General features: G+C 38.0%; 1 protein-coding gene and 1 non-coding gene across 2 annotated transcripts in view; both read left to right on the plus strand.

The window, feature by feature from the left end:
- STX7 (syntaxin 7) overlaps positions 1–24,404 on the plus strand; it is a 48,492-nt gene that overhangs the window by 15,161 nt on the left and 8,927 nt on the right. The window contains exons 3-8 of the mRNA XM_060030423.1: positions 18,169–18,238; positions 20,221–20,314; positions 20,998–21,135; positions 21,905–21,957; positions 22,487–22,583; positions 23,814–24,013. Of these exons, the coding sequence (XP_059886406.1) occupies positions 18,169–18,238; positions 20,221–20,314; positions 20,998–21,135; positions 21,905–21,957; positions 22,487–22,583; positions 23,814–24,013 (652 nt within the window). The remainder of the gene's footprint in view (positions 1–18,168; positions 18,239–20,220; positions 20,315–20,997; positions 21,136–21,904; positions 21,958–22,486; positions 22,584–23,813; positions 24,014–24,404) is intronic.
- Positions 2,288–2,394, plus strand: LOC132437456 (U6 spliceosomal RNA). Its single transcript, XR_009522039.1, has one exon. It is a non-coding gene; the product is annotated as a U6 spliceosomal RNA (small nuclear RNA).

Consider the following 24,404-nt stretch of genomic DNA (forward strand, 5'->3'; position numbering starts at 1 on the left):
GAAGAAAAATAAAATCTCTACAAAAGCTTGAGCCCTTTTGTTGTTATACTTTTGAGAATGAATGCAGTTCTTTTAACTACAGTCTGGTGAAAGGGACACTAGTTTTGCACCTTAACACATGACTGCAGAAAAGGGAAGCTAGTATCATTGAGTTCTCCTTTTTGGTTGCCAGGGCAAATTTTCTTTAACAAAAGAACTCCAGTCCTGAGAAGTTAATGAATTGACTGGAACTGTGTATTTACCGAGGAATTGGAGGTGTTACCTTTTGTTTCCTGGGGTGGTCTGGTGGACAGGAAGGCAGTTTACAGAGGGAAAGGAGTTGAAAACGTGTTCTTCTCTCTCTCTTTCCCTCCTCTCCTCCCTCCCCTAAAACGCCCTTTGTTATATCTACTTCTGACGTCACACGTCTGAAAATACCTGGTTGAATTTTTTCGCCTTGAGGAGAAAAGCTTTAATAGCTTTCATTTCATTGTTGTGATTCTCTTCATGCCTAAGGTGTTGACATAGAACAGAGCTAGGAGTGGAAATTAATGTCATATCCAAGGGAATTTGAACAGAGAACAACCATCCTTTCTTCTCTCTGGTGATTTTTCCTACATGACTGAACACGAGTGCTGTTTATGACTGAATGTTTTCTGTTTGTTTTATGAACTAAAACTTTAAAATATGCTCCAGGGAGCTCTGTCCCTCACTGCTCCTATATGTGAACCATCTACATGCCTCTGTCCTGAACATGAATTTTCTTACCGTTGGTTACAACCCCAATCCCTAGTACTGTGTGTCTTTGCTCCCCATTTGCAACCTAAGTGTACATCCTATTGGTTCTCCCTGCAAAATTTGTCCATTTCTCTCCATCTCTGCTGTCACCACCCAGGTCCCAGCTGCTGCTCTTTCTTCTCGGCATGACTGCAGCCTCCAAAATGTTCTCCCTGCTTCCATTCCTGCCTGTCTACAGTCTATTCTCCATACTATAGCCCAGGTGAACAATCAGTCAGACCATGCCATCTCACAGCTGGAAACTCTGCAGTGATTCCCGTGGCACTCACAATCTGTTGTAAATCCCCACCATGCCTCACAACACCCTCCAGATCTGATCCTGCCCCCATTTGCCAACTCCTACCACTCTCCCCTTTGCAGCTGCAAGATTTCAGATTTCAGCCACGTTGGCTGCCTTTCTGCTGCTTGAACAGTTGAGCTCCTTCTTACCTCAGGGCCTTTGCGCTTACTTTTCCTCTGCTTCAGACATCTTCCCGAATCTTCACACAGTTGGCTTCTCCTTGGCTTTTAGGTCTTAGCCCAGAGGTCACATCCTTAGAGATGTTTTCCCTGACCTATCATTTTTGTTCCTCCACTCATTCTTTTTCTCATTAACCAGTTTTTTGTTTGTTTGTTTTTTGCGGTATGCAGGCCTCTCAGTGTTGTGGCCTCTCCTGTTGCAGAGCACAGGCTCCGGACGCGCAGGCTCAGCGGCCATGGCTCACGGGCCCAGCCGCTCCACGGCATGTGGGATCTTCCCGGACCAGGGCACGAACTAGTGTCCACTGCATCGGCAGGTGGACTCTCAACACTGCGCCACCAGGGAAGCCCAACCAGTTTGTTTTTGTAATGCCTTTGATCAGTAAATTAAACTACCACATTTGCCTACTTATTTTCTGCATTCCCTACTAGAATGGCGGCTCCTGAAGAGAAAGGGCTTAATATACCTTGTTCACAGCTCTGTATTGTAAGAACAGTGCCTGGCCATGAGTCAGCCCTTAATAAAATTGGAGTGAATGACCTCAAGTAGGTTACCCAATGTATCTAAACTACATTTATCTATTTTCAACAAGTAGGGATAAGTGTGCCTCGCATGTAGTAACCATTATAAGTTTATTTCTTTTCCTTCCTTTGACCTTATGGCAGCAATCTCCCCTCACTCATTTGGTAATGAGATGCTGGCTTGTGAATTCTTTTGTATTTCATCTTTATAATTTTTTTTAAGTGCCAGCATTTTTTTCCCTTAACTACCAGGGTCTGTAATCTCTTCTGTGGCTGGGGATCGTACCTTTATGCAGAATTATGTCTCTCAAGAGTTTTGCATACAGGTGCTAGTAAGGATTTATTGGATGATGAAGGATAGAACAGAAAGGATAGAATAGAAAATTTCAAAAAAGAGAATGTTGTGATTCCAAGATGTGACACTGGAGGGAAGGAACATGGTTTGAGAAGATGGGAAGCTCTCAGAAATCCTGACTGCAATGTAAAATCACCTGAATGAGGAAGAAACAAGTTATATAAAGAAATCTCAGTGCTCGCTTCAGCAGCACATATACTAAAAATGGAACAATACACAGACGATTAGCATAGCCCCTGCAGAAGGATGACATGGGGGGAAAAAAAGAAGAAAACTCTTAAAGGAAAGGCACGTTACCTTTCTACCTTTCTGTGAACCCAGTTCTGAAAAAGAAGCAGTTATTGAATGTGAATAATGGAAAGAGAGGGGAATGAGAAGGGTACAGAAATCACACTATGATCCATTGATACACACAGCATTTGGAAGTACTAGGAACACTTCTAGGGGGGCTGGGATTGCTGCTTCAGATAATTGAAGGGGTGTCAGGTGGAAGAGGGTCACCCTTCCTTCTGTATGATATTAAGGAGGGCAGTTAAGAGATGAGTAGAAAGAAGTTGCAGCAAATATGAGTGGTCCTTCCAGCAGGGCTTTCCAAGGATGCTGTGGACTGGTACAAGTTACTCATTCATACAGGTATTTGAGCTTAGGTCAAACATACTTAACAGGTATCTTTTTACTCATTAGTACTGTTTTTTAACCTTCCTCTCACATTAGCACTGTCAGGGTCCTTGTTATGGACTGAATTTCGTCCCCCCAAAATTCGTATTGTTGAAGTCCCAACCCCCAGTGTGACTGAATTTGGAGATAGGGCCTTTATAGAGGAAATTAAGGTTAAGTGAGGTCATAAGAGTGGGGCCCTAATCCAGTATGACTGGTGTCCTTAAGAGGAGAGACACCAGGGACGCCCAGGCACAGAGAAAAGGCCACATGAGGACACAGTGGGAAGGAGGCCATCTGTAAGCCAAGGAGAAGCCGCAGGAAAAGCCAGCCCCACTGGCACCTTGACCTTAGACTTCCAGCCTCCGCCCAGAACTGTGAGAAAATAGAATTCTGTTGTTTAAGCTACTAGTCTGTGGTATTTTGTTATGGCAGACCTCACAAACTAAATACAGCCCTGCATTCCTTGGCGTGATGCACTGGGATTTAAAGTTATGGGAAACCCAGATAATGGTGAAGTTTGCTTTTGAATCCCGAGATTCTACAGTTTGTTGTAACTAATTGTATTTCAAAAGTAATGTGCACTCCTGTGCATAGGAAGATATTGTTGATCACATGATACAGAATGGAAGAAGAGATATTTATTTTAACTTCTTTTGACTTTTATGAAAAACTCAAGATTCCGAAAGATGTTTTCACTTACTAAATAGCACATTAAGAAGAATAGTTAATGCATAATAATATAGAAATACCTTTATTAAACATGCATTAATTATAAGATTTGCTTCTATTTGAAGCGACTACTGATAATGATCATAAAGATAAGTCAGGACTGACAGTGTGACATCAGTTGTTTTTTCAGCACTTATCTACCAAAATCTCTTACCTGTCAGAGTGCTTTTCCTCAATGGCAACCTGAGGAAAACAGCATTAAAGTCAACTTGCATATTCTTTTCTTTAGTAGCAAATCTAAATGATTCCAGAAATATTTATACATAATTACCTTCTTTCTTTTTTAATGAAAATAGGATAATACTATACCTTTTTTTTTTTGCTGCTTGTTTTTTCTCTCTTCTATGTTGCTTGCATAATTTGTTATTATATGAATTTGCCATACATCTCAAACGTCTGTGTTTTTTTTGTTTTTGTTCGGGTTTTTTTGGTTTGTTTTTTAGTTGTGAGTTAAGTTTTATTTGGGGCAAAATGAGGACTGTAGCCCAGGAGACAGCATTTCAGATAGCTCTGAGAAACTGCTCAGGAGTCAAACCTCTGTTAATGGACATTTTATCCTAAAATTATATGTTTAAAAGTTGAGGAGCGGGCTTCCCTGGTGGCACAGTGGTTGAGAGTCCACCTGCCGATGCAGGGGACACGGGTTCGTGCCCCGGTCCGGGAAGATCCCACATGCCGCAGAGCGGCTGAGCCCGTGAGCCATGGCCGCTGAGCCTGTGCATCCGGAGCCTGTGCTCCGCAACGGGAGAGGCCACAACAGTGGGAGGCCCGCGTACCGCAAAAAAAAAAAAAAAAAAAAAAGTTGAGGAGCTTACTGTTTATGCTGCCTCCCAAATGAATCCTTCCTCTGAGTTCTGTATAAATAAAATGTGGTGCTGATTATACCATAAAAATTTTCATATATATGTTTCCAGACTCTTATTTAAAAATTAATTTAACTATTGTTAGCTTTTTCCACTATAAATATATTCAATATGCTCAGTAATTGTATTACAGAGTGGCTTCTCTTATTAAATGAAGTTCGTGGTCAGTTGTGTAACTGCTGCTCAGCTGCCCTGTGATGCTGCCTGTGCGTACGGTTTAGTTGTCTCAGTGCGAGAGCAGGACAACAAAACTCAGGCTGGGCTGTTTAGTTTTGGTTTCCTGGAATGGTTTTGACAATTCTTGTCCTCATCTCTTTGACACTTTTTTGTTGTTTTTCACCAATTAATAAGCAATATTTTTCATTAAAGAGTATATTGCCGTTTATACTTACTCCAGTCTGGGTGTTTTCTTAAAGCAGTTATTAATTGGTTTGCATATTAATTGATTTGGAAGAAACCAACAGTCATACAAAATGGTGTTCTGTAAGTCTTGGGACATTTCCTTTTCGAGTCATCTTTCTTGTTATAGTGTCATTATCATGATCATTATTTGAAGAAACCATTGTTACAGTAGCATATTACTCCTTTTGAGTATGGCCACCAACTTCTCTGGAATAGTTTGTTCTTCATCCCATTTAACGTCCCAAGAGAATGCCTGCAGACATCACCAAGATCCCCTCGTAGCCTGTGGATTATTATTTTTCTGCTGGGGAATGTGGAAGCCTTTAGCTAAAAATCCAGCTAAGGCCTGTTTACTTGGCAGTGCTCAGAGCACTGCCTTTCTGCTGAGGTGGGGGAGGAGAGCTGGGCAGCGTGGCCCAAATGCATCCAGTGACTTTAGTTGTAGAGTATTGCCTGTACACCCTGCTTTACTCAGAAATCTCATTCTGAAAACAAAAAATCTCATTCTGGAAGATATGTATGTAGGTTAGTATCTTTTAGCTCTCTTTGCTAACTGTGTACTTTGTGCCTCGTATTTGGTATTTTGAATCTGTTTTTTGTACATTGTTATTTGATCTTCTGGCCAACTCTGTCAGATGAGAAATTTTAGGTTTGAAGTGGTTAAGTCACTTGCTCAAGTTCATATAATTATTTTGGAGAGGCTGGCACTTGAACCCAGGACAGTCTGATTCACGTAACACTGTGCATTTGGATCATGTTTTATATTGTACCAGGTCATTGTGCATTTATGTGCATTCATTCATACCATGAGTATTAAGCATCTGTGATGTGCTAGGCGCCGTCTGGATGCCAGAGATATTTCAGTGAATAAAACAAGCAAAATACCTACCTTTATGGAGCTAACCTTTAGTGAGAGAAGACAGACAGAAAATAAATAAGTAAATAGTGTATTGGAAGGAGGTGTTAAGTGTTATGAGAAGCACCCTGACGAAAACATAACAGTGGGGATCTGGTATCCTGGAGAGGGGACTGCATTTCTAAATGGGATACACAGGGAGCCAGGATAGGCCTTACTGAGGAGATGATAGTTGTACATGTATTTAAAGGAAGTAAGGGAATGCACCCTTCAGTATCTGGGGAAAGAATATTCTAGATGGGGGGATAGCAGGTACAGGGGCCCTGAGGTGGGAGCCTGCCTGGGTGTTGGAGGAGTGGAGGAGGGGTCAGTGTGTGCAGAGCACACAGAGGGCAGAGTAGGGGCTGGGGGGGGCGCTGGGGGGTGCCTTACAGGCTATCGTAAGAATTCAGGCTTCTACTCTGGGTAGAACCAGCCTTTTGAGCATGTAAATAAATGGAAAGTCGATACATAGATAGGAGAATGTTCTCATCTAGTCAGCATTACACTTTATTTTCTCTCTGTGTAATAGAACTCAGAAGGATTCATTTGTAGAGACAGCATAAATGGTTAAGTTCCCCAACTTTTAAACCTATAAACTTAGGATAAAATCTCCATTAACAGAGGTTTGGTTAAATGACGTATGGCACAGTCACATAATAGCGGAAGCACAGTGTTGGTCTTAACTAGAGTTTTGGATTTGTCAAGTGGTTAAGGTAAGTGGAGAGAGGGGCTTGAGGGGATATAAGCAAGAGAGTGAAGATGATGACATTTAAGCTGACTGTGGCGTTTAAATTGGGTCAGGAGGCAAGCGAAGACATGGCGGGAAGGGGAGGTCATGCGAGGGAAAGTGGCAAAGTGGCAGGACCAAAGGATGCTAGGTCCTGGGTGGGTCAGAGGCTCATTGGGTCAGGGTGCCAGTGGGAGAGAGCTAGACATACAGGAGGTGGTGATTTGTCGGTGGTGTGTATGAAACTAAGGTTATGGAGGAGTTACGGTTGCTGGTAATGAGAAGGCATTTGGTAAGATCTTGGAGTGTGTGATTACGGGAGGGTGGAGGACAAGATCATTTGGAGAAAAGCGTGCAAAGAAATGAGGCCAGGATGGTGGCAGGATTATCAGCATGGGTATTGAAATCACTAGGAGTTGAGAGAGGATGTGACAGTGACATTGAGCTAGGAGCTAAAGCCATCAGCAATTCAAGGGCTGTGGCCTGAGCAACCCAAAATGGCAACAGCTGTTAACGGGGCTCAGGCTTTCTGTGCATCTAATCTTTCCTTTCATTTCTGAATTTGTCTTTCTCTTTTCTTCCCTGAGTTCCCCTAGTTTCTGCTTCGCTGCTGCCTATTATCTGGCCATCTTGTCTATGAGCTGTTTTGTGATTTTCCTTTAAAATTGCAATTGCCTCACTGAGTTAAAACAAAAAAAAGGGTGCTATTTTGGGTTATAATTTTCACCTTATCCACTTCTGTGGCAACATTTTTTCCTGCTGAATTTTCTTTGTAGCGAGTTTTGCTGTTCTTTTCCACAGTTTTATATAATCTTTTGCATGGCTGCTCTTTCTGTTCTCTTGGTTGTTGTTCAGTGGAGTGAGCTTGCTTTTCCTGGCAGGAGACAGCTGTGAAGGGAGAGGGTGCCCAGGCTGTGCCCTCGGGCTCCTTCCTCTCTGCACTGCCCTGAGGCACTGTTTCTTTCCCCCTCTGCCTCTCAGAACCTAGCCTGACATAGGAGAGTTCCCCCTCCAGTCCAGACGTCCCCCTGTCACTCCATTGGTTCCCCAGTGCATAAGGCATCCCCTTCCTCTTAGGGAAAGGTGACACTTTCAGAGATGAGCAGCCTGGGGCCCCGAGCATGGTCCAAGCCTCTGCTCTCCACCTCTCTCAGCAGAGTGTCTGCTTCCTGTCAGCCCTGCCCCAGTCCCCCTTGGGAATCACCATCATCTCCTGGTGGCGCACACTTGCTGGTGACATTTTGGCGCTCTGCCTCCCCTATTCTCCTCTGCAGCACCCCTGTTTCCTATCCCATCCCCATGGCTTCCCACTCACGATCTGCTCTTTTCTGTTTCTTCTAGCCACATGTACATATTTTTGAGAATTCTTTTGTGGTCTTAATTTCTCTGAAAATGTAGCTTACATGGGTTTTCTTTTTTCCTGCCTCTCTGCACCGTCTATATGGCTTGAAGAGGGAAGAAGAGGGAAGATTCAGGAAAAAACTTGTACCATGTTCCTATAGGAAGCAGAAATCCATTTGCAGTGTTTTAGTAAAAACATGTGAACAGCAGGGCCTTGCAAATAAAACTGATTAGAGGGCTTCCCTGGTGGCACAGTGGTTGAGAGTCCTCCTGCCGATGCGGGGGACACGGATTCGTGCCCCGGTCTGGGAAGATCCCACATGCCGCGGAGCGGCTGGGCCCGTGAGCCATGGCCGCTAAGCCTGCGCGTCTGGAGCCTGTGCTCCACAACGGGAGAGGCCACAACGGTGAGAGGCCCGCATACCGCAAAAAAAAAAACAAAAAAAAAACTGATTAGAAATTCGGACTGAGATAAACAGTTGAGGAATCACTGCCATATGAGCTGGAGGTGAACTTCCTCACATGGCTAATACTCAGGCTGCTTTTGGAGCAGACTGTCGGGCCATCTGGTGGATGACAGGAAGGAAACTCATCCAGGAGGTGAGGAGGGCCAAGGAGGGCTCAGGAAGGCTGGAGAACCGCAAGGAGTAAGGCTGCCCCGCTGGCAAATCCCCCTGTGTTAGCTGAGTACACAGATCACCTACTCAAGGGGCCACGTCCTCCTCTTGACCTCTGTTACTCCCGATTCTCGACTCTCTCTGAGCAGGTCAGCTGAGCAGGGCCACATGATAAGATGTTAGGACTGAACATCTTTGCTAAGACAGAGCTTGCAGTGTTCTGGCCATCTTAGAAATCCGAAGTACTGTTTACATACAGTTTTCAAATGGCTTGTTTTTGCACTTTGTTCATTTTTAAGAATCATGACTCTAGATTTAACTCTTTATTAGTCTACAGTAGCTTTAAAATGCCCTAAATTTCTACTTCGTTAGCCTGTGTGCCTTTCTCCCTCTAAGTATTTGGAAAGAAAACCAATGAGAAATTTAAAATTAAATGTGTTCTAAATGGGAGATTGCTTCATGGAAGCAGGACTTGCCTGCAAGTGTTGGAGTGCCAGGAAGGAGGGCACAGTAAACCAGCAGGCTTGGCCCCGAGGCGCAGGCTTCACCTGAGCTTCTCAGCTCAAGACTCATCCTTTAGAAGATCCTTCAGTTTCCTCCCCACCGTTCACATCAGTTCTTTTACCCACAGAGAAGATAAGCTCCCTATTCAGGTCACAAGACAGAGCATGAGATAGAGAGCCTATTGGAAAAAAGCCCATAATTATATTAGTAGCTTTGTTTCAGATTCTCTAAGGAGTTTTTCTACTTAACATGTGCTTTTTAGAATTATAATATACTTTTCTGGGACCTAGTTCACTTGATTATTTTTCTCAGAACCTTTTTGTGTTGAAACTTATTTTCAACTAGCTGATATATTTTCTCATGATACATTATCCTATGCACCTTGTACTGTGTAATGAGCCCAACCTAATGATTCTAACTCTGATTATAGTAAACTTACCAGTAATAGCATCTCGTGTTCTTACAGAAATCTATGCCATTTTGAAAATGTTTTTATATGTATCATCTGTAATATTTCAACCCACCCTTTAAAATAGATAGAGTGTTTGATAGGTGAGGAGTTGTCTAAAACAGAATTTGTTTTTATTAATATTTAGTTGGGTTTTTTTTCTAGTTCAGTTTCTTACTTGTGTGTATACATGTCACTGTCAGGTGGTAGCTGAGTTCGCTCCTAATTAGGGGTTATAACTGTCTTGTGTCAGTTGATATTTATCATTATCTCTACAATTCTCATAACTATATCAGAGTTTATTAAGTTTCAACACCCTCCTACAGCATGGTTCACATTAATATATATTAATAAGAATATTCTTACTGTTCATTTCTGACTTTCAGGAGAAAAACATTAAGCCACTTCATACTGTTTGCTCTCATTTATTGAACTGTTTCTGTTTCCAGTACAAGGTGCTTACATACACTGTCCTCAGTTGAAGTTCATCATAACTGAGGAAGAGGTGATTCCCCCCCTGCTTGACTGGTGAGGCAGTTATAGCTTGGAAAGATGAGGTCAATTGCCCAAGGTCAGCAGCCAGCAAGAAGTGAGGTCAGATTTCCAAATCAGACTGTCTGGCTCCCAGGCTGCTTGCTGGTCAGTGTTACACTCTGCTTCTTCTTCCTCAGTGTGATGTGGGTGAGACCAAGTCAGAATCTCAAAACCACTTGTCCAAGGGTTTTAATAACCATTATTTTTTTCTACGATTGACAGTTTCAACTGTGAATTATTTTGGGTTGAGCAACAGATATTTTGTGCTAAAAGAGCAAGTAGTTGTATTCTGTTCTCCGTTGTTTGGAGACATTTCTTTGAAGGCGCACATGCCTGTTAGGGCTGGCCCAGGAAGCCCAGCTACTCTCAGTGGTCAGACATAATCCTCCCTGGTCCCCAGGGCACTCTGACAGGTGGTGACATTACGCAGCCCCTGATGCCAACTGTTGCCTACAGTTGTACAGCAGAAAAAAATACCCTTTGCTATGAAGCGTTTTTTCCCTTAGATCATCCACTAGATGGCAGCAGACTCACGTGGAACAGAATGGGTGTTTGGTACTGAAAATAATGAAGAGCCAGAAAGGGGATGGTTTGGGTTTTGTGGAAATAATAATGCACCTTTTCTGGATGTGTAGGAAATAGTGTTATCTTTACGTCATGAAAAATGTAATATATACTGTAAAGTCACCTCTCTAGAAGTAATGGTGCAAATAGTTGCAGATTGTAGATAATGCAAAAATAATTTATTCATTCTATTGTTGTAGAGGTGCATCTTGATTTAATCCTATCTCAGTTAATCAGTATCAGGTGAATTTTTCTTCAAGTAACTGTTTATGGTTATGTAAAATATTTGTTCCTTAATTTTTATGTTTCACAGGGTTTTTTTCTTTCAAATTAGACATATGCCAATAAAAATGAATATGACTGCTTCATAAATTCACAGTATCCCAGGCAAGGTAATGAAATGAAACCCAGTAGACATGACCTGGAAGAAGCTAGGAATGATTATCAGTTTTTCCAGATCACCATCCTGTTTGTCATCTACCTAGAAACCTCTTTTTTATCTCTCTCTTTCTCTGAACTAATTTTGCTTAAACGTTTTTGAACATGGTCAACTTGAGTAAGGCAAGAGATCCTCTGAACCACTATCCTAAAACTAGGAGATAGTCAAAAACTGGAGAGTAATAAAATAATAGATTGGTAACGACATAGTTACTCTACAAAAATGTTCATCCAGTACAATGAAAAAGTAACGATAATTGTTTCTAAATTAATGTGAGAAGAGCAGCAATTGAAAATAATAGCCCATACAAGCCAGCACCTGTGAGGTACTGGTAACATTCTTTCTGAAAATTGCAGAAATCCAACCTAGTATACATGCGTGTTCAGTGGAAGATTTGCAGCATTGTTCAGTTTTGTGTGAAACAGACAACATAGTGAGTACTTAGTACACTCAAGTACCATACTGAATTGAGTTTGTGAATACAAAGTTTTAGGAATTTTTACTAGTTTAGGACAAGGATCGGCCAATTTTTACTATAAAGAGCCAAATAGTAAACATTTTAGGCTTTGCTACCCACGTATGGTCTCTTGTGTATTCATTGTTGTTTTGTTTTTTGTTAACCCTTTCAAAATGTTAACAACCATTCTTAGCTGGAGGGCTGTATAAAACTAGGCTGGAAGCCCCGACAGGTCATAAATGGCTGACCCTGGTGTAAGAGGGTAATACTGGTCATATGTAAATTGATGTCTCTGGAATCTTGCCAGTTCATAAGACCTGAAGAAAGGACAGGTGTTTATTTCCTGATCAACTTCAGTAGGGCAGAAGAATCCTTGTGGTCCACTGGTAGGACTTGAAATGTACTTTGAACACTACTTGCAACACCTAAGCATCTCAGCTCAACTCCTATTAAGTTACTCGAAGTTAGCACAGACTTATTTTTCCTTTGTTTGCTTTGGCAACTATCATACACCTGGATTATGAAATGATCTTTTTAAAAGCCTTTTACTTTTAGCCCTTTTAGGACACTGAAAAATACTGTTTTAGAAACTAAGAAATCTATATTCTAATCCCAGCTCTTCTACTGAAATAGCCATAGTTTCTTGGACAAATCAATTATTCTGTTTGGTTCTCAACTTCATGTATATAATAGAATTGAACTAATGCCATATAATATTTCTCCTAAATTTGATTCAGTAATTTCAAATTTATGTTTCCATAGGCCCTTTATCACCTGATCAGATGATACGTTTACTTGATCCTCAAGTTTAGAGCTATACAAAGTAAAGATATACAAGTAAATGAGTGTTGATGTCCAGAAACCCTTCACTGTGCCCGGTGGGTAGTGGATGGCCGGACCGTGTCGAATGAATGAGTAATAAAGGAGCATACCTACCTTTCTTAGCTTTCTTTTTATATATGCCTTGTGTTTTAGAAATACATATGACTTCTTATATAGGATTCAGTCTTTCTAATGCTCTTTTGTTGTTCAGTTTAAAAAATACTCGTTGAGTGTGAACAATATGGTGGGTTCTAGAGATACAGTAATGAACAATGGATACCTAGTTCTTGCCTTTAAGGAGTTTACCCTTGTGGTTGGGGGAACCAGTCGGTAATCTGATCATTTCAAGTTATGTCTAAGTATGGTATTAGAGGTTTGAATCTCCAAAACAAAGTGTCTAGTGTCTTACTTCAAAAACAATACAAATGCCACCTCTGTTAAGGCTTTTTGGATTGTCCTTCAATTGAATGCCTATATTATAGGTCCTCGTTTGAAACATTATTGTAACATTTATATAATGTACCTTTTTTTCTCCTTTTCTAGATTACATGCTGCCTGAGTGTAAGGGGCCTTGTCTTACATTTGTATTCATGAAAAGCATCTAGCAGTCATTAATTTAATGCACTCTGTTAGGCAAAGCATAATGGTTGCGTTTCTAAGAAAGTTCAATTTATGAGATACTGTGTTATTAAAATTATTGTTTCAGAGTGAGAAGAAGGTTGTCAGCTAAAGCATTTGACTTGTAAAGAACTTCAATATTTATGAAACCTAAATAGCACTAAGTAAATCTAGCTTTTGATTACAAGTAGCTTGTTTTATGAGTCTGGCCTTTCTTTTTGTGATTGTTGCTAGGACTCTGACTGTTAATCACCTGCGTTACTCATAATGGAGGTAAGCAAAGCCCAAAGACTCTTAGACTAGTTTAACAACCAGTTTTTTCCCCTAAGACTGGTTCTGTAATGATGCTTCCCAGTGGTCATGGTATTATAAACCAAAAAGAGCCAATGTAATAAGAATTTGGGGTATCAGATGACCAAAAATAAATGTCCATTATAGTTCATACCTTTTGTTTCCGATAATGAACATATTTCCCTTTTTGCATACTTAAGCTTGAAAAAATTAAAAAGCCCCTGTCTAACATGGTACCGCTTTCACTCATACAACCTGAACTCCTCTCCCATCTCTACAGATGGATAGGACCAAGGCCTGTTTATTTCCTGCATCCAGTGCCAGGTCTAGTGGGTGATTTCCAGTCCATTCCTCCTCTGCTTCTACCAGATGGAGGTGTGATTATATTCCTTATTTGGATATTGTCTGTAAATCACCTCAAGGGATGGAAGAAAATTTGCAAGTGAGTAATTAGGTGTAAATGTGAACTATTTCCCTTCACTTTTGCCCCTTAGTTCCTAAATCTGAGTGTTCTTTCTGGCTGTGGGTGAAGCAGCACCAAGGAGTGGGGGTTCTTTGAGAGCGTAAAGATCCCATGGGGCTGCAGGTCACCTTCCCAAGACACTGTCTCTCAGATGACACCATAATTGGGTCTTCAAAAGGCCATTAAAGATTCTAGAAGTCCAGCAGCTTCCAGATAATGGAGTACTGGGAGACCAAGGAATCCCGTTGTCCTTGGAAGTTCTGTTAATTTTTTTTTCTCTGTCAATTGAATATCTTGATCAAAAGCACCGGTGTGTAGAATACCGTGATTGTGACTAATATATGGATTAGGAAGCTGGTAGAATCATGGCGGGGAGGGCAGTAGAAGAAGCATAACAAAATCCACAGTACTGCTATTTCAGTGAGTATGAAATTCCGCCTCCACCACAAAGGAAGGAGTGTCATCATCTTGCCACTGGGTGACTGGCTCATAGCCCCATAGATGGCGCCACATCACTTACTTACTTTTGACACTCTTGCTGCAAATCGGTACATGGCATTTCCAGTAATCATGTTAATCTGAGAAAGGGGAAGTCCAGTTGGTGAGCCTACAAGTGGTTTTTATTCTTAAACCATTGCTGGTTGATTAGTCCAGTGAACAAGTGCTGTAGAAGTTGGGGTGAGGGGCAGGCTGGTTAACATACACAGAACAAAATCTAGAAAGAGATAAACTAACAAGATAACATAACACCTAATACATAGCAGGCAGCTCAGGTCACTGGGTCACCTAGTATACCACTGTTTACTTCTTATCCAGGGCTTAGTAGCAAAACTAGAACTGTTCCTCAAAAGATAACATTGGTTTGCCAAAGAGAGCATGATTTTGCTCCAAGATTCTAAGGGACTCCTGTGGGTTTTTGTCTTCCTAGTGGGACTTGCCACTAGTGTTATACAGAACTCTGAAATTGCACAGGCGCTTGAGTTACCATTGGATCAACCGGGTCATTAAAGCCAACTTGTAGAGCTGCTTGTACCAACACTTGAACTAGCTGGATAGCCTTTTCTTTTGCGGAGCTGAAGCCAGAGCTGGCAACGTTTGGGGGCATTCAGTAAAATGGGTTGGAGCCACATAAAAAGTCTCACTAAGCACTGTTTCCCTATTTGTATTTGAGACTGCAAAGAAAAGCAATTTGTCATTTACTTTGCAGGAGTATGTCAGTGATCCATACGGATTAATGGACCAAGATTCTTCACCAAAGAAACAGGGTCCTGTATTTTCACGGAATTTATCTTCTATCTACTGGCATACTTCCATCCTTCCAAGGCATTGAAGAGTGCATGTTGCTTCTTGCCTTTCAGATCCTAAAAGCACATGTAAGCAGTGTGTTGGACTAGTGTAGTGTCCCATTGGAGGAGAGGATCAACAACCTTGACAACTAACTTGTAGTACAGAGATAAAGAGTATATATAACCCTAAGATAAGACTGTGAAGGCTCTACGCCATCCCATCCAGTTGAAAACAAACTCCTTCTCATGTTTTCTATTTTTTAGGGTAGAGCAAAAAGTATTTACCATATCAGCAGGTTTATACAAGGTGCCAGAGATTGTGACGATCTGTTCTAGTAAATAGATCACATTTTGAGGAGCACTGCAGTTGGAGTCACCATTTGAATAAGCTTCTGCTAGCCATCATAACTCTTTGCCTTCTGCATCCTCCAGACAGGCCAGTTAAATGGGAAGAGGGGAATAGGGGAGACTTCACCCTGCTCAGCTTGTCAGGTCTTGGAGGCCTTTCTGAGCAGTACACAAGAATAGGTGTTGCTCCTGGTTTTCTGTTTTGTTGGAGTCTTGCGCCCTCAGGGGCTCCCGGTTATCTCTTCCTTTGCATATAAGCCCTTACTCAGGGAGAAAGGGTGAAAACGGGTTGCTGAGTGTATCTGTTTACAAAAACTAGGGAAATAACCACTTGGTAGATTTAGGCTCCTTCCCACTGGGCCTATCAGAAGCATGTCTACTTAAATTTTTTAAGGGCGGAACAGTTTTATATAGCGTTCATACATTAAAGTTATTTATCCTTTCCAGGATTGATATTCTTTTCAATTTTTCTTTTGCTATTCATGTTTTCAGTGAATATTATCAATTTTTAAAGTTCCTGTTCCTGGCTGATTTTTGTACTGGCTTGTCTGACCTTTTCTCAGTTATTTCTGATTCTTTCTACATGATGGAGATTGCTCCTTCCTATGTCTTTACCTTTTTCAAGGCTTTTGATTGTAATTATATTATCATCTGCTTATTTTTCTTGATTTTTACCAATCTGATATGTGTTGATTATCAATGAAGTTTAATTTCTCATATTTTTTTTGCTTATTATAATTTTAAGATGATACCTTTTACCCATTTTTCATTGAGCTATTTTTATATTTCCAGTTTATAGGATTCTTTTCTATATTAGGGATATTAACCCCTTTACTCATTATATGCTGCAGGTATTTTCTCCCGTGTACGTATACACACACACACACACACACACACACACACACACACGTTACTTTTATTTATTTGTAATGTAGATACATATTTTTCATATAGTATTTTAAAATTTTGTGTATGTTTTGCCAGTTTGACATATTTTCCTTCATGGTTTTTAGTTTTATATCATACTTGGATAATATTTTATACCTCATGCCAAGATCATAAATAAGATTGTGTAATAAATACATTTTTATAGTTTTATGTAGCAGTTTAATAGTTTCTTATATTAATAATTTATTACAGATTTATTTTACTTCATGAGGTAAGCTAGAGTTCTCTGTTTTAACCCCCAAGTGGTTAGTCAGTTTTCCTCGTGTCATTTATTGAGCAATCTATTTTTTTTTTCACTTATTGTGACCTTTTTTAAAAGACAAGAGCCCTCTAGATATGTGATAAATGCCTGCATCAGTTTGTCTTATCAACATACTTTTTTTGAAAATAAAAGCTTTAAACCCCTATAAGGTAGCCCAAGAAAATCTGCTGAGGTTAAGAAGGAAATATGTAACTAATTGGAAGCCGCCATATGTTATAAAACAGCAAACAAAATTCCTCCACCTCACAAAAGAAAAATCTGTTACCGAAAAGAACTGCAAAAAGAAATTCCTTTGTAAGTAGCTGAATGGTTAACAGTTGCTATATGATTCCTCTCCAGTATTTATATTTTTCATCTTTGACTTGAAACCAATATTTATTACATCATCCTCAGTGAAAAAAAGTTATCCTGTGCTTTGGAATACAGTCATTCCTTTGATCCCATAAATATCAATAAATAGTGACTATATAAAAGCATTTAAGCTGTATAAATCAATGATTATTTTAAATGAAAAGAATGGGTGGGTTGAATCATTTTTCTCTAGTTCTTGGAAGTGTGAAAGTTTCTTACTTTGAGATGGATTTTCAACTTGTTTCTACTTGACATTTTATTTGTGTATATAAATGCGTAAAACTAGGACCTCCCCTTTTGTAAAGAGCCCCTTTTTTTTATTACAGTGGTCATAGACTTCTGAGTGGTGAACTTAGCATAAAATATTTAAAACCTACAGAAGAGTAAAAGTATAGTACAGTGAATTTTTTATATACCCTTTACCTGGGTTCACCAGTTGCTGACATTTTTCAACTCTTGTTTAGTCTCTCTCTCTCCAGATTCAAATTCAAGTTTCTCCAGTTGTCTCCACAACTTTTTTATAGTTTTTGTGGGTTTGTCTTTTTTTTTTTTTCCTGATTCAGAATCCAGTCAAAAATCATACACTGGGTGTTTTAGTGTTTTGTGTTTTTTAGTTCTTTAATTTAGAAAGCTTTCCTGCTTTCATACTTCTTTTCTTTTGTTGACATTGACATTTTAAAAAGTACAGGCCAGTTGTTTTGTAGATTAGCCCATAATTTAAATTGGTCTGATTTCTTTCTCATGATTAGATTTGGGTTAAATATTTTGGCAAGCAAAATACATAGGTCATATTGTGACTTTCGTGTTGCATTATGTCAGGAGGCTCATAATGCTAGTTTGTACCATTGGTGGTCCTAAATTTGATCATTTGTTTTATAAGCAACAGATTTATCTTCGATAAAGTTAACTCAAAGTAGTGACATCTGTGTGATGATAATTTGAGGTCATGTGAGTATCCCCATGGTTTTAGCATCCTTTGATCTTTGCTTGAATCACTTATTACATAGTTGAAAAATAATTTTTCTAATTTTGTTATTCCCCCTTCATTTATTAACTATAATTCATTCACTTTATATCCCAGTGAATTATGTAATTGTAACAATTATTTTCCTTACAATTTTTATGCCAGTAGAGTTACGTGAAAGTCCATGTGCCATTGTACTAAATGTTCTGATGGAATAGGGAAGACGATAATATTTTTGGCTCATAATTGCCGTTTCACATGGTAAGGTCCCCACACAATACTCTTGAAAATAAATCCATTGTCTCTAATCTTGAGTTTTAATTAATTTAATTAATCTTGAAAATTAGTCCATTGTCACTAATTAGATTTGAATAAACCATTTCTTTTTTGTTTCTCAACTAATACTTCTTATATTTATCTCTTTGTTTTTCTGTCTTTTTCTAACTGTCCTATTGTTTGTATTAATTTCTATTGCCCTAACATTTGTAACAATTACACATTTATTTTCTATCATAATAGCTGCAGAAATACAGAGGACTCTGAATCAACTTGGAACACCTCAAGATTCACCTGAATTGAGGCAGCAGCTGTAAGTATTAATTAAACAAGAAAAAAGGAAATGGGAAAAACCACCTATTGTTATGTTCCTTTGATAGTGTGTAGTGTTACGTTTATTGGAGAAAACAATGGAAAATTAATAAGGTTTTTCTGCTGCCTCATTTGTACTAAGCTTTTGTGTAGGTTTTTTCCTGTCCAGAGTGGGCAGATGTGTTTCTTCATTTTAAAGATCTGGCTTACTCTATCAAAGCAGAACTTCTTTGGTTAGCTTTCTTATACCTTTTAATAGGTTGTTTTTGATGGCTTTGAAAAACGGTACTCTGAGCTTCTCTACTTATGTGATTCATTTCCCATAGCTAACAATCCATATGATGATTTTTACTTCACTGAGATTCAATGCATATCCAATATGAACTATGCCCCTAAAAGTTTATATTTACATATTTGAATTTCAGAAAGCATTAGCCTCTGTTTAAAAAAAAAAAAAGTTGTAATGAAGTTATCTAGTACATATTTGAATAAATTAACATGCTATTAGAAAAACAGCAATAATACTTCATGGGTTACAGATTTTACAGAGTGTTTTTACACATTTTCTCATCTGAAACTTACAAAATTGGAGTGAGCTAGATAGATTAAAAGAACTATTTCCATCTTACTTATAAGGAAAACATGTCTGTTTGGGGTTTGATGATTTGCCCAACATTATTCTGAACCTGAATCTTAAATCTTAGTTCAGCACTGTTAACAGCTACAAATTTCAAGTAATATATATGTAATAAGTGATATGCCAAACATTAGCTACAGAAGGAAAAATTGCAAAGAAGAAATTAAGAGATAGGTAATAGTAATTCATATTTTTATGAAGTACAATTTGAGGAATTTGCAGTTGTTTCTAATTTGTATTGCAGTTTTCTGCAGTGGGTAGATATCAAGGAGCTAAACATGCCCCAAATCTAAATAATAAACCATCATTTATTAAAATAAAGTAAAATGGAATAGAAACCATAATTCTTAGTAGTTAATAATATTTTGCTAAGGTTAATAGTGGAGATTCTGAATATGTAGACATCATTAAAGTCTTCTTTTAGAATTTTAATTATATTACTTTTTCTAAAGATTTTTAAAAGGCATATTAAAGATAGGGCACTTGGTAAGTATATAAAAGTAGAGTATAATTCTTCCTTATCAGTCAAATACAGATATCTATACTAAAACATATTTTTACATAGTATCATTATTTTAAAGGATCCTAAGTGTGACCAATACATGTTTAAAATGAGAGATAATATATATGAGAAGTACTGATGTTGTACTTGTAAAGCATCACATTAATACAGGCTTTTTTTTAGTGCTAATTTCTTTAGTTAGAGATCTTAGTTTTTACTTCATAAGCTAGCTAGCAAGATAGCTATAAATAGCTATATAATTTACCTCTTTTACTCTGTTCTGTTCTTTTTACAGAGGAGTGCTATTGTTCTTTCCACAGCAAACTTAAATAATAGTAAATTCGTATTATTACTCGTCTCTGCTTTTTTTTTTTTTTTTTAAGTATAGGATATAAATGTTCAGGTAGAGAAATATGAGAGGCTGGCTGTACCCTGAGACCTGGGAACTGGGCAGAGTTAAAGACAACAAATCTTCTTTACTTATTCAGCTGACCTCCCAATTGTGGTATGCACATCAAAGGCTCCCACAGCCACCAAATCTCAAACATCATACACCTTACAATCTCCTGTTGGCTTTTGTCATCTTCCTTTCTAAATGGCTGCTGATTTATTTCTCAGAGCTTGGTTACTCCATGTGTGAGTAAAGAACCTTCCACATAGTATTTGTTCAATATTTGTGAAAGAATACAACCTGAAAATTTTGTTTTCATAGAGAAAATTTGGAGCCAGTCTATAAAAAAGTGATTTTTCTAAAACTATTCATCAGGGTTGAATCAAGTGGCGGAGTTATAGCTTAAAGAAATGTGTTAGTTCTATTGCTATAATGTGTGTTTTCTCATTTTAGGCAACAGAAGCAGCAATATACGAACCAACTTGCCAAAGAAACAGATAAGTACATTAAAGAGTTTGGATCTCTGCCCACCACCCCCAGTGACCAGGTATGAAGCTTTAAGACACGCTGTTGATGTATTGAATGTGAAAGAAATCAAATGTATTGTAGGATTTTTGAACTGTTGTGCTAGAAAGGAAATTAGGGGGAAAAAATCAATTTGAGATTAGTTCACAGAACACAAAACTATATTTAATTGCCCAGGTAGTATCCTTTGGTTCAATAAAGCAAAAATTATTTCCATGCACTTGCCCTGACCCATAATTAAGTAAGTGCTCAGAAAATGCTTCCTGAGTAATTGTTTCCTGGCCTTCCAGGACTGACTTCATATAACATACACGCTCATTCAAGATGTGAGGTTTCCTAGGGGCACATGTATTTATTACCCTGCTTATTACTTTGTGGAAGTTATTACTTAGGTGAGTCAAAGGTTTTATTTTCATTAAAAAAAAATACTTTAACATAAAATCATGGCCCAGTTTTTAGGATGAGAACTTGAGGTGAGAAATCCAACATTATGGGCCTTTTGCCTCAAGGTAAAATAAGCACAGTATTTGAACATACTGTCAAATTGTTCAAAATGTTATTGAGTTAATCAGTAAGGCCCTGTAATAAGAGAGTGAGTGAAATTTTCAGAATTAAATAAAGAGCAGCAAAACAGCTTTTGCAAATTCTGTAGAGCTTCACAGCTTGATTCTGGTAGGTTTCTTTCCCCCCCCGGCTTTCCTCTAGCGTCAAAGGAAAATACAGAAGGATCGCTTAGTGGCGGAATTCACCACATCACTGACAAACTTTCAGAAGGCGCAGAGACAGGCTGCTGAGAGAGAGAAAGAGTTTGTCGCTCGAGTAAGAGCCAGTTCCAGAGTGTCTGTAAGTATTTAAATCAGCACTGTAAAAAGAACGTGGTACCCTCCAAGGGCCCCGTGAAGAGCTATACGGCATGTTTCTTGAGTCGTAAAGACCTGTGAATATCTTGGAAATCAGTATTTGAATACTTATTTTCAGGTGTTTCTAATCAGTTTTTAAGAAGGATGATCATTATGTATTATTGTGGTTATTCTGTCAATGTTGTGGAACAAAAGATTATGTAAAAATATAGAAACGTTTTGTCAGAAAAGGTTAGAGTCAAATCCTAACTTGAGCCTGAGGCTGTTACTTTGTATTCGTGCTGGAGTAGAGAGCACTTTAATCCTGCATTATATGAAGATGATGTAAATGAACAGTGAATATATTGTATGAATATTTAAAACGAATGTACACCTGGAGAAAATAAAGGATAAGTTAGAGTGGAATCTTGACTTAATCTAATTTTAAATCTCCCTAGAAACTATCACAGGTTGTTCCGTTGTTCCTTAACATAGAGGTTCCAAGACTACATTATGTTTTAATCAAATAATATTTGTTATTTGGCCCTTGAGAATATTTAATGAATTCCTTCTTTGTCAGCTTAGGATATAATTTTTTTTATTACTTGAAGTAATTGACCTAAAATACTAGAACAAGAACTTTTCTCTCTCTTTTCTTACACCTGCACTCCAGTGTGTACATAAATCAGTTTAGATTATTATGAAGTAAAATGTGAGTGTTGTGTGTTTTTCCTTTGCATCTTCTCAATCCATTCTGTTACTAAATTATTCAGGGTGGTTTTCCTGAGGAGAGCTCAAAAGAAAGGAATCTTGTGTCCTGGGAAAGGTAAGAAGTATAAAACATTATACAGATCAAAAGATAATTCTTCAAATACGTTTTTTACATCACAGTACCTGGGCAGAATTAAAGCTTTCAGTATATATCATGACTATCCTAAGTTATTTATAAATAGAAAACAATAAGTTTGAAAAATTTTCAAAGTCATTATTTATTATAAAATATATAAAAATATTCCAGTATAGCAATAATACTCTTTAATTATCCAAATAAATATTATTGACTTAATTATTATTTGATATAGATTATTCCCATAGGTGAAGTTTAAATCAACCAAGAAGAAGTACTCACTTGCCAAATATAATAGTTTCCAATAATTAAATAATAATAACATCATTGAAATGAAACATGAATAAAATTTGGTTAACATTTCTGTTATATTTTTAGAATTTAAGTGAGCAGTTCTATGACTTTGAAGAAAAAATATTCTATTCAATAAGTATTTCTTAAATAAAAAGGAAGCCTCATTGTTTTCATACCGGTTTTTCTTTTTTACATATTCTTTTCTTTTTAATAGCCAAACTCAGCCTCAGGTGCAGGTGCAGGATGAAGAAATTACAGAGGATGACCTCCGCCTTATTCAGGAGAGAGAGTCTTCTATTAGGCAACTCGAAGTAAGCTTTACATTGCAGAATTGGATTGCTGTTCTGTTCTTAGTGAGTTTGTCCTCAAGATGCTTAGATGATGCTGGGAGAGAGGTCAAGAAAGAAAACTAAATAGATGTATCAATTTGATGGCATATTTCATATAAATTAGAGTCATTCTGTTAAAATAAAGTAATTTCTTTAGAATTTGTGCAAGGATGAGAAAATATACTTCCCTCTACTCCAACTTTTTTTTTTTTTTTAATTCTGTTAAGTCATCTCAAGCCACCTGAGCATTGAGAAAATTATCAGTCTAGAGATAAAGGTCTGTTCAGAGAGTCTAGAAAGCTTCCATGGCACATGATACACATCACACCTGCATGAATAAGACTTTTCCAAGGGCTTTAAAAGTGTTTTATTTCTCTTTAGTGTGTGTAGGATATCAAAGAGGTCTAAAAGGTTTAGTAGCCTTAGTTCTTAGGGAACCTACCTGTTCCCTAGGAAGTGGGCTAATAATAGCTAACAATAGCTACCATTTATTGAGGGCTTCATGCACCAAGCACTATGTGATGAATTCTTTAATTGTCTTACTTAGTTCTCATAAAAGCTCTGTGAAGTAATTAACTGTGTCATTATCATTGCCCTTCTACAGATGGGGAAACTGAGGCACAGGATGACTATGTAAATTGCCCCACCTTTCCTGAATAAAGTGTTTAAACTTTACTTTTTAATCAAGCAAAATAATAGTTATATATTGAAGAAAATTGAATTTATAACTTATTTATCCATCACTCTTCCATTGCATTTTCAGATTTATTAATGTGAGGCTTTGAATTTACACCTAATGTTTTATTCTTTTAAAGTGTCAAATTGACATATACATTTTTACTAGAAATACAATAAGAATATTTTTTACTTTTTTGAGGAAATACTATTCATGATAACAAAACTAATCATATTGCATGACATAAATTCAGTAACCCACAACCCTTCTCTATTGTATAGTCCTTCATTTCCACTCTGAATCACTTGATATTTTTAACATCACAAACTTATTTTAGAGAACTGAGATTCAGAGGCTACTTACTTGGTATTGCCTATAGTAAAATAGTTTTCTGATATTCCCCAAATATATGTTATTAGGTCCAGATGCATGCTCACCTAGGTATGAGCAGTGGTTTGTGTTTTTTAAAATTTTCTCCTTTTGTGGATTGGGGACTGAATTTCTGATTACAATAATATGCATTTTTTTTCTCTTAGGCTGATATTATGGATATTAATGAAATATTTAAAGATTTGGGAATGATGATTCATGAGCAAGGAGATGTAATAGGTAAGCCCTACTCATTCGGTTTCATGAGGCAGAAGGAAGCTACATGCAGTTTACCTGTGGTAACTTCTCAAGCCAGGGTAGCTCCTTCCTCTCTTTCGGCCCTCCTGAAATCAAAAGTACAGTGTCTGTAATAAACAAAGCATCACCCTTGGCATTATCTAAAACAGATCTCGTTTTCGGCTCCTACTGGTGGAAATGACCAGCTTAATTTATTTAAGAAGTTCCAAATTTAATCAGGGTCTACTGCTGCTGAGATCATGGAAGGTAACATTTAACATCATTCTAGCTTATTTCCAGGATCTCTGGTTTCTGTCTTATCCCAATTTAATTCTTACCACACCGAGGACTTTGGGGAAAACATCTGTTCATAATTGTGCACACTATCTTGTCTTTTAAAGTAGAGGGAATAAGAAGCCATTTGCCTGAACATTAATTCTTATAGCTTTTTTAGTACATTAATTTAGTTGTATTACTTAGATACTGAGAATTCTTTTTGAAAAATTCTTTAAAAAAAAATC

Source organism: Delphinus delphis, chromosome 14 (assembly GCF_949987515.2).
Source record: "Delphinus delphis chromosome 14, mDelDel1.2, whole genome shotgun sequence".
NCBI lineage: Eukaryota > Metazoa > Chordata > Mammalia > Artiodactyla > Delphinidae > Delphinus > Delphinus delphis.